At 35.1% G+C, this 11,362-nt stretch overlaps 1 protein-coding gene and 1 long non-coding RNA gene across 2 annotated transcripts; both read left to right on the top strand.

Moving 5' to 3' along the window:
* The first annotated feature begins 2,836 nt into the window (after positions 1–2,836).
* Positions 2,837–6,179, top strand: LOC120290564. The gene is made up of 4 exons (XM_039306861.1): positions 2,837–3,028; positions 4,317–4,433; positions 5,739–6,079; positions 6,141–6,179. Exons 1-4 carry the CDS (start codon positions 2,998–3,000, stop codon positions 6,177–6,179), a joined length of 528 nt encoding a protein of 175 aa, XP_039162795.1. The 5' UTR covers positions 2,837–2,997.
* LOC108957180 lies at positions 6,179–8,295 on the top strand. The gene is made up of 4 exons (XR_005547506.1): positions 6,179–6,326; positions 6,732–6,881; positions 6,966–7,435; positions 7,939–8,295. It is a non-coding gene; the product is annotated as an uncharacterized LOC108957180 (long non-coding RNA).
* The last annotated feature ends 3,067 nt before the right edge of the window (positions 8,296–11,362 follow it).

Here is an 11,362-nt window from a genome sequence, read left to right as displayed (position 1 = left end):
GTACAAATGAAAGACGTTCCGTCTTTAATTTTTAGATATGACATCTCCAGCTGGAGCCTTGGCTCCACCTCCAAGTCGATGTATAAATGGAGAAGATCCATGAGACCAGAAAATAATTTCCGTTTCAACCACGTAAAAATTACTTCTCTGCTTTCATATTTACATGCTCGGGAGACGGCAAGGCGAAGAATCCTCCATGGATACCCAACGCGGTTCGACATCGCCAGGTATTTCCGTTCTTTCCTTCTTTGTTTTGATTTGATCCCATGTATGTGTCACCACCAAATACCGCTCATTGATGCATTTTCTCGGGCCCAAGGACATGACTATTCCTCTCAAGTAAACAGTAAACACTCTTATTACTCAAAGTCACGTTATCTATTCGACCAAAAAAGAAAAAAGGTCACATCTCCTAATTTTGTATGGCTTGGCTCCACCAGTTCCCTGTCCCTTATAGTTATGGATGATGATGCAATTGCTTTTTGTCAATCCTGGTTCATTTCTTACAAGCATTCAATGACCAAGTTCTTTTTGGCAGTCCGAGTTTCTTAAAGTATTCCAGAAAGTTTCCTCTTACCAGAGATTTTTGTCCAAACAATCACACTGTGAGGACTAATTATTTGCTATGTTTAGTTAATATGCAAATATGCAAAGGGAATTTGCGGCTGATTGCCCTACAAAGTAATTTCATTACCAGAGATTTTTGTCCAAACAATCACACTGTGAGGACTAATTATTTGCTATGTTTAGTTAATATGCAAATATGCAAAGGGAATTTGCGGAGGATTGCCCTACAAAGTAATTTCATTAAGAGCAAAGGGCTGAACACATGATCCTCGAACTAGTCAGTTCACTGTAGTCATCCCCAAAAAAGAAACCATGTAATGTTGTTAAGAGCCAAAAATAATCTGTCAATAGATATGTTTGTCATATTATAAGAAGTGTAAAGATTACATTAAACAAGAAAACCCACTATCAAACCCATTGACCAAGATACATGGATGGCGAAATGTTTTTGCAACAAAGAAAAGAAAAATATGGATACTGTATGAAAAATTACATAAGTTCCTTCTTGCAACTTTCAAGTCTATCAATAAGTATAATCAATATACTTCATTGAAGAAAAAAAATTCCATGGAATCCCAAGACAGTTCGATTGTGGCACCATCGGCAGGTACAGTCCCTCCTTTCCTTTTTATTTTCCTGATTTGATCCCACAGATGGACAACGTGGAAAATTTTCCCTCTGGGTGTTAGTTTCTAGACACTCTTTACCAAATCTTTATTAAAAAAAGGGAAAGTGTGATAACAGAATAATTTATGTAGAACGAGAGGGCATATTTGTGTGTCAATTTCGAAATGATATAAGTAATACCATGACCGATACTATGGATAGATAATGAATTGAAAATTGCATATTTCTTTATTTATTGCTTCACAAGTTTCCGGACACTCTTCAGAAAATCCTTATATAAAAAAGGGAGAGCTTGATCACAGAATTATTTGTGCAGAACATGAGGGCATGTTTGGTACAAAAAAAATCGAATTTCCTACTTTCCTTTCCAAAATTCTTAATGAAAAAACTTTTAGTAGATATTCTGGTTGCCGTGTTCAAAATTTGAACTTGAAAAAAGAAAATTGACCAAAATTGAAAACTAACTAATATTCAAAGTCCAACTAAATCATTAGAAATTAAATTTATTCTTTTGAAAAAAAAAACTTGCTTTATATTTATTTAGGCAAATAACACTTTTTGTTCCTGTATTTACGACAAAGTGACTTAATTGTCACCACATAGCAGTATGAGGACTGGAATTATAATAAAACAAAATAGTGATTAAAGTGAGTTTTGCCAACCTACTGGGACCGAAAATTCTAATTTCCCCGAACTGAAAATGCAAAAGCAACGTGTGGCCCCCCACGTACAGCTAATTCATTTATTTTCGAGTAAACAGTAAACACGCATAATGAATTACAGCTTTTGTCGGTCCTAATACCATTACGTAGAAGCACTCACTGACCAGTTAGTTAAAATTAACCACCAGAAAATTTCATCTTATCAGAGAGTTTTGACCAACCAATCACCTCGTGAGGACTAATCATTTTCTATACTTACTTAATATCCTATTTAAATTTCAGCCGATTGTCCTACAAAGTAGTTTCATCAAGAGCAAAGGGCAAACCAATTGGGTACTGAATAGTTAATTACTTCTTATTAAGAGAATGCATGAGACTAATCCTTCAGTAACATATGATCCACGAACTAGTCAATTCACTATAGTCATCTGCATAAAAGAAATCATGTAATGTTATGATGAGCCCAAAAATAACTTGTCTAGATAAATGGCTGTTACTATTATACAAAGTGTAACTATAACATTAAAGAAGAAAATTCACTAACAAACACATTCTCCAAGATACATGGATGGTGGAATGTTCTTGCCACAAAAGAAAAGAAAATAATATGTATTTTGTAAGAAACGTCGGATGAAATCTTTTTTCCACCGGTTAGGCGATCTATGAAGTTGAATCGATACACTTTTATGCAACAAAAAATCCATGCAACGCATCGATACGATAGCAGCAATAAATGTCTTAAACTTGTATCCTATATGAATTATGACCTTTAAATTAATTGTACTAATTGATGAAATCAATGTGATTAATTTAATTTATATATATTTTTTGTGTTGGGTTTTTTTATAGATAATTGTGTGTAAAAGTACTTTATAATTATTTCATTAATTTAATGTCAATTTTGTTTGTTTGAAATTTACCATCTATGTTTATTACAGAAAATTCCATGCGATGAATGAGCCTCATGTTAGTCATATATAGATCAACTAAAGCATACAAAGTGTAATCCATTTATCTAAGTTCATTTATTTTCATTTTTCTTCTTGATAACAAAGAGACTCGCATAGACAATAGGTTAAAAGGCACATCAACTGATGAAGCTTCCCAGAACGGTCACATTTCAATTTCATTTCCCGACAACATGAGCAGCACGAATCAATCAAAAACTAAAGGTTTGTCACTTCGAACTTTTAATTTACATTTTTTGAAAATCAATGTGCTCCATGCATTTTGGCTTTTTTCACTTCGAAACATTTTAAGATGGTTATTTATGTTCTTTTCTCTTTTTGGTAACAAAGGGCCTACATGTTTGTGTTTCTTTTTTTTGTTCATGAACAGATTTTCTTTTTTTTTTTTGTTCCCGGCAACAAAAAAGAACAAAAACGCGTTTGTTTGCATTTTTATTCCAAAATTATTTTTTTTGTTCCCGGAACACATTTGGAATAAAAACAATAAACAAAAAAAAAAAAAAACTTGTTTCTTATTTTTGGAACAATTTTTAAGAACAAATTTTCTCTTTTTCTTTTTCTTCTTTTTTTTTTCTTCTTTTCTTCTTCCTTTTTCTTTGGCGGCCGGTGACGCAACACCAAAAGCCGGTGACCTCGCCGGAGCGTCGTCGCCCCCGGCAAGATCGAGCATCGCTGGCCCCTGGCGAGGCTCGGCCTCGCCTTAGCTAGGCGAGCTTGAGCTCGCCCAAATTCGAACGAGGCCGAGCTCGCCCAACCACCGACGAGGCTAGGCATCGCCAAACCACCGCTAGGTCGGCGTCGCTTGGCGGTGGCTCGGTGAGGCTGAGCGTCGCTTGGCCTCGCCTTGGTTGGGTGAGCTTGGCCTCGCCCGGCCAAGGCGAGGCCGAGCATCGCCCAACCACGGGCAAGGCTCGACCTCGCCAAGCCACCGCCCGACCGGTGGTGACCCTTGGTGGCTGGGCGAGCTCGAGATCACCCGGCCAAGGCGAGGCCAAGCCTCGCTAGGGGCCGGTGAGCCTCGTTGGGGTTGGCAAGCCGCATCCCTGGCTCGACGCCACCGGCCATGGCTAGGTCGACGACCGGCCAAAAGAAGAAAATAAAAGAAAATAAAAATAAAAATATTAAAAAATTAAAAGAAAAAAAAAAGAACATAAATTTACCAAATGTGTTTTTCTAGTCAAAAATTGTTCCCGGAAACATAAATAAATTTCTATTTCTGTTCATTGGAACAATTTTTGAACAAAACACAAATAAACGCACCCAAAGAGATTCACATAGGAGTAAGTTAAGAAGGTAGCACTTTATAATTATTTCATTAATTCAATGTCATTTTTTTTTTTTTATGTTCAAAATTTACCATCTATGTTTATTACAGAAAACTCCATGCGATGAATGAGCCTCATGCTAGCCATTTATAGATCATCTAAAGCATACAAAGTGTAATCCATTTATCTAAAATCATTTATGTTCATTTTTCTTTTTGATAACAAAGAGATTCGCATAGACGTGAGGTTAGAGGGCATATCAACTGATAAAGCTTCCCAAAACGGTCTCATTTCAATTTCATTTCCAGACAACATGAGCAGCACGGATCAATCAAAAACTAAAGGTTTGTCACTTCAAACTTTTAATTTACGTTTTTTATAAATCAATGTGCTCCATGCATTTTGGCTTTTTTCACTTTGAAACATTTTAAGATGGTTATTTATGTTCTTTTCTCTTTTCGGTAACGAAGAGATTCATGTAGAAGTAAGTTAAGAAGGTAGTACTTTATAATTATTTCATTAATTTAACGTCAATTTTGTTTGTTTGAAATTTACCTTCTATTGTTTTTACAGAAAATTCCATGCGATGAATGAGCCTCATGCTAGTCATTTATAGATCATCTAAAGCATACAAAGTGTAATTCATTTATCTAAGTTTATTTATGTTCATTTTTCTTCTTGATAACAAAGAGATTCGCATAGACTTGAGGTTAGAAGGCACGTCAACTAATAAAGCTTCCCAAAACGGTCACATTTCCATTCCATTTCAAGACAACAAGAGCACCACGGATCAATCAAAAACTAAAAGTTTGTCACTTCAAACTTTTAATTTACGTTCTTTATAAATCAATGTGCTCCATGCATTTTGGCTTTTTCACTTCATTTTAAGATGGTTATTTATGTTCTTCTCTTTTTGTTAACAAAGAGATTTTAAGTTCAGAAGGCACAGCAGCTGAAAAAGCTTCCTAAGATGGTTGCAAACCAACTTTGATTGAAGTGTGCATGACGATCACAAATTGATCAAAAACTAAGGGTTAATGTTAAATTTTTTTTTTTTTTTAAGAGTTTACCATTTAAGTATATTTAAAAAATGTTTTATGAAATGATTGATCCCGATACTAGTCATGTATATATGATCGAAAGGATACAAAGTGTAATAAAAGTTTCTAAGGTTATTTATGTTCATTTCTGTTTTTGGTTACAAAGAGATGCATGTAAATATGAGTTCAGAAATCACAACATCTGATAAAGCTTCCCAAGGCAGTTTCACGTCAATTGAAGGTTTGTCATTTTGAACTTATAATTTTCATTTTTCATGTAACTTGCGTTTCATGCATTTTGACATTATTTAATCTGAAATACTTTGAACTTCACTACATACAAAAGCTGGCATTTAAATTCAAATATAATCTCCTTAAACTTTTAAAATCTAAATAATATATTGAATTATAATCGAGAAAGCCAAAAAGGTAGTTTTTACTTCCAAAGTGTAAACGAAGGCACTCATAGAAGAAGGTATGTTGAGCAAACAATACCCCTTTGCTTGCATCCGCCTTTCATTGGAACATTGAATAGGTGTAGTGGTTACACTTGACCTAAAAAACAAGAAGTGCAAAAGTTTGAGGACTTTTAATGTGCAATTTTTTCAGTTATGCCAACACCAGAGATCAATGAAGAGCATCGATCATTGTTTCAAGCCGTAGTGAAAGGTCAATGGAAAGCTGCTGAGCAAATCCTTGATAGAGATCGCAAAGTAATGATGGAAAATGTCATGACTGTAGGAAATAAATCCGTTAGTGTGCTTGAATTTGCGGTTATGGCCGCACAAGATCACTATCCATTGGTCGAGAAGCTCATCGACTCGGTCGACTCGATCGACTCGGTCCACTTGGTCCACTCGGTCCACTCGGTCCACTCTGATCCAACATACAAAGAATCCATTTTGAGGAGTGCCCTCTACGATGCTGCCCGAAGAGGAAGCATAACGATGGTAAAGGCACTAGTAAACAAAGCTAGTTCCTTAGTTCAAGAAAACAAAGCTGGTTCCTTAGTTCAAGAAAACAAAGCTGGTTCCGAATATAAAATTGTAGCCAATGCCAATATTGTACCCAATGCCCTGTCGTATGCTATTTCAAATGCTCCTATGCAAAAGGAGGTTATCTGGTACCTCGCCAGACAAACAAAATCCGCCCCAGATTTTAACACCATGAGCTGCCTTATTCTAGCCGGCCATTTGGGTATGATTTCACACTCACTCATCTTAAAAGAAACTTTATATCAACCCTAAACTTATTGTACATATGCTAATTCAGTTCTTAAATTTTTATTTTGCCAATTTAATTATAAACTTTTGCCGAAATTTCAATATAGTCCTTCCATCCAATTTTTGCCTGAAGCTGAAGTGGCACTATGGCACTTAGGATGGTCATCGTAACATTGACAATTTCTAGCAAAAATTAACTTGAAGGACTTATTGGAAATTTGTGTAAAGGTTTAAACTAAATTGATAAAATTAAAAAGTTTAGGATTAAATTAGCATCTGTATAAAAGGTTTAAGAGTGATTGGTTAATTTTTCCCTTATCTTATCTCACTTCCTTGACTGTTTAATTAAATTAATTTTTTCATTCTTGTGTCTCAATAGACATAGGCTTGTTTTTAGCTCGCAAATACCCTGAAGAAGTGACATCCAAAGATAACATAAACCGTAGCTTGTTGGGAGACTTGGCGAAGATGAAGTCTTACTTCCGTAGTGGAGATAGACTCAATTTTTGGGAAAAATGTATTTACAAATGTAGGTACTTCTTCCTCATATAGATATGTAGAATTCAAGCAATTCTATTCACGTGGTGTTCACTCTATCTATTCTCATTTCTAGGTATCCCTCTATGTCTGGTCGATACATCATTTGACAACCCCGAAGATACAAAGATAGCTCGAGGTATTTCTATTAATCTACGTAATATCTAAATTAAGAGACAAGGATTACATCTATGTATACAAATTATTATATAAACCATGATGTATGCCACGACTAATATCTACTATAACATTTGTGAAGTTAGTTGAGAAGTCTTACTCAATGTCAAATTACCAAGTAGAATTATCAAGAATTGTAGATTTGGATTTAAGGTCATAGAGGTGGATTGATCCAAGTTGTTCTCTAACAAATTTAAGCATTATTACAACTAGTTACACGTGAAATCTTCATTCATGAGTGTCATATGTATCTTTTTGTTCGCCGTCAATTCCTAATTTCCTAATATGATTCTTCTCTCCTCTTCATGGTGGTCCAACCAGCATATAAGTGGTTCAAGACATCACTCTGGAATCATGCCACTAAACCAGGTATTCAAACCTGCCATGGTTTCTACATAAAAGGCGCCTTTTTTTATCCATAGCTAGAGATCTCGAAACTCAAAGTTTAAAATTGACATTTTCAGAATATTACTATGAGATCATTGTTTTACCAATATCGACCAGCTCTTGATTCATATATTATGATACAACTTGATTCAATTCAAAGTCTAAACAATAAGTATTCATTAGGTGAATCTGTAAAAATTATCAATCGAAAACAGATTTATTGATCAATCGTTGAATCTACCCATTTTTCATAAAGAAAGAATGGAACTCTTTTTCCTCATGACATTGGGTGCATTCGTGGATAGATCCATCCATCCTACAATGCATGCATTTTGATTTTTAAGCCGCATGTAGTTTGCTTTCTTGAATCCTCGATTTTCTTCTCAACTACTATATATACATGAGAACCTGGCCGAAATGTGATAGCCTCTTTAACCTTTTGATTCCTCATTGTGGGAAAAATGTTTATCTGATGTTACATGCAGTACCTTTCATCAAAAGGATTGGAGAATCAAAGTTGAGACACAAACGCTCACTAGAGTTTGCAGAAGAACTTGTTCTGAAGAATAAAAATATGAAATCCTCGGAAATAGTCAAGTTTTATTGACTTCAGGCATTATCCTTGACTCTGCATCTCGCGGAACCCATGAAATTGTCAAATTATGTCTTGACCATTATCCAGAGTTAATGTGGGACAACGATTTCCCAAAAGAATTGATGAGAGAAGTTGTGAACAGACGACAAGTTGAGTTATTTAGACTAGTGAACGCATACAACAGAATTCCAAAACTGAGTGATGACATTTTTACAAACCGCGAACTGATGGAGGCAGTAGTAGAATGGTCACCGGGATGTGTATCAGCAGATGTTCCTGGAGCAGCTTTTCTTTTGCAGGACGAACTTCAGTGGTTCAAGGTTTGATCATTTTTTTGTTTGTCACCCTTTTGTGCTCTTTTTATCTGAAATTAAATTGACAGGTGTTGGTTATTTTTCTTAAGGCACTGGAAAATAGGAGTGATCCTTCCTTTAGAACTCTGAAATTTAAGGTCGGTTCACCTTATTTAATTGCCGTACTTTTGTTCTTTTTAATTTACGTTTACATTGATAGGCATCCTTTATTTTTCTGAAGGTGCTGGAAAATAGGGGTGATCCTTCTTTTAGAAGTCTGAAATTGGAGGAAACGAAAGAAAGGGGAGGGAAAACATACTGGGAAATTTTTTTAGAGCAGCGTCAAGATTTGCTTAAAGAGGCAGGAGAAAGTGGATGAAGAATACATCATCATCTTGTAGCCTCATTGCAGCTCTCATTATTGTTAGGGAAATCCCTTATGATGTTTTGAAAATGACAAAATAAATCAAAGGCTACTAACATATTTGATGGTTGAGTAATAGACCATGCAGATGTTAGAACATGTAGAGGATATTACCAAAGTCGAAGACGGCGAAGACTGAACGTAACATATGTCCAAAGTATATTTTGAAGATTTCCAGACTTCTGTGTCAAAGTCTGAAGACTGCCAGACTCAAGACTCAAAGTCTGAAGACTGCCAGACTTTAGTGTCAAAGTCTGTTCTACATCAGAAGTCTGTCAACTCTGACTAATTCCAGACTGAACGTGAATGATGAACCAGAAGACAGACTCTATGCTGAAGCTGAACCAGAAGACAGACTCTATGCTAAAGCTGAACCTGGTGCAGATCTTAAAGCTAAATGCATTCGAAGCGGATATGTTCGGACCCAGATTGTAAAGTCTACTGACTCAGATTATAAAGTCTATTGCTCTCGGACTTTACATCCAGACTCAACATTTTGAGATATGAGGATATCAAAGTCTAAAGACTTTCAGACTCAGACTTACAAGACTTTATCTGAAAGACAGTCTTGGCATGACCGTCAGACTGTAAGTCTTTCTCTCTCTAATCTTATCTTGAAAAGGTACGATCGTCAGACTGTGTTTAAATTGTTGCTATATTTAATTGACAAAAATATTGCATCGTTTCATTTTCAAAAATGAAGTTATTTTTGAAATGGCTATTTTTGCGAAAAAAGACAGTTATTTTGAAAAGGCATTTTTTATTTCCTTTGTGACGGTTCGTTTATTTTTCTTTTTAACCGATCGTGCACTATCGATTCCTTTTCACTTCACTTTCGAAAACCCTAGAAAGCATCGATCCTCCATTCCCATTTGTCTTCTTTGATTAATCTTCAAAAAGTTGTCATCTTTCCTTGGAAAGTCAAGCAAGAAATCTTCCAAAAACTGAGAAAGATGTCATCTTCAAGAAAGTCTTCGAGAATAGCAAGCAGGGGACCACGGCGAATGAGTGAGGGGCCTACGCACTTCGATCTTACTGAGGAAGAAGTGAATCCAGAACAGCAAGCGAGCCCACAACATTCTCAGCAGCGTCATTCTCCACCATCTAATCCTCAAGGCGTTGATCATCAACATCAGGAAGAAATCATCGAGGATGCAGACCCCGTAAGAGTTCAAAAGCCCGCTTTTATTTACAAGCTATATCGTGCCTTAAAAGGAACTCGTACTCCTTTGAACTATGTTGATGATTTTCTTAAAGACAAAGGATATCGGAACGAGTATATCTTTTTGCGAAAAATGGAAAGTTTGGGAATTGCTCGTAAAGGAGTGGCAGAGGAAACCCTTGCGAATATCCCAAGTGATCCTCGTGACTGGGGGCCGAATCCTGTAGATGGGAATGATGATGACAATTTGTACAACCTATTTCAACCGAAAATGGGTATTGCGGCTGAAATTCAAGAAAAATTGGATAAAAGCAGCATATTCTACTAACTCTCATGGACCCAAGAAAAAATGGGTACCAAAGAAAAGATGAGTTATTTTTGCAGGATATAAAGAAGAAAGAAGAAAGAGGATTTGGTAAGGAATTTTTTATTCTCAATTTGATTTGGGCAATAATTCTCATATTCGATATATCCTTGGTTGATTAAGATTTTATAATGATCATATTTTGCTTTATGGAAGAAAGAATAGTATGATTTGTTTTTGTGATTTGTGAGTTGAGATTTGATTTAGTACGTGTGATTATTTGAGATAATTCAGATTATTTTGTCTAATTTTATACTCTCAGATTTAATCATATTTTGCAAAGTGAAAATCTGTTTTACGTGATAATGCAAGATATTCTTAGATATTCAAAGATTTTATTCTCTCTGTTTTTATCGTACTATAACTAAGTGAGAATTTATTTTTCAAAATATCATTGTGCATAATATTCTTTCTTTGAGTACTCTGTTATGATGAATTAAGAAAGAATATTTGGAGATTATATATTTTACTCTAACGTCAAGGAATGATCCAAATTGATGGATACCAAAAAGGAAATGAGTTGATTGCAGGAAATTCAATAAGGCAAGGATGATTGCGAATCTACGTAAATTTTGGTGCAATCAGAAATTATCTCCTGCGACAATTGGTAATGATTTTTTTTAATCAATGGTATATTGCAAACATATACCATGGGTAAGAGAATATTTTTATCATCCCGCCTTGCAAATCTCTACGTGCATTTATTATGATTCTGGATGATTGTTTATATCTTTTGTCATAAATATAAGATATTGCAATTTTAGCACGTGACAGAAATATCTATTTTCCTTTTGCAAAATGCATATATGAAATTTATGCTCAAGGAAATCTCTTTGATCTCGAAAGATATTACTGCATATTCATTGATATTCTTGCTATATTCTTAGAAGATTTATTATATCTAGCAAGTTTGATCCACAAATCAAAGGAAGATATTACGTGACATTTTTGCAAAGATTATTATATGTTATATAAGAATTTGCAGGTCACAAAAGAATCTTCCATATGGATTTTGGAAAACTCGATTAGAAAACCATGAAAATTTTATTCTATCTTCTGGAGGTTCAAATA

The sequence above is a fragment of the Eucalyptus grandis genome, chromosome 2 (assembly GCF_016545825.1).
Source record: "Eucalyptus grandis isolate ANBG69807.140 chromosome 2, ASM1654582v1, whole genome shotgun sequence".
NCBI lineage: Eukaryota > Viridiplantae > Streptophyta > Magnoliopsida > Myrtales > Myrtaceae > Eucalyptus > Eucalyptus grandis.
The sequence above is the reverse complement of the archived record's forward strand: the minus strand, read 5'-3'. Positions and strand labels throughout refer to the sequence as shown.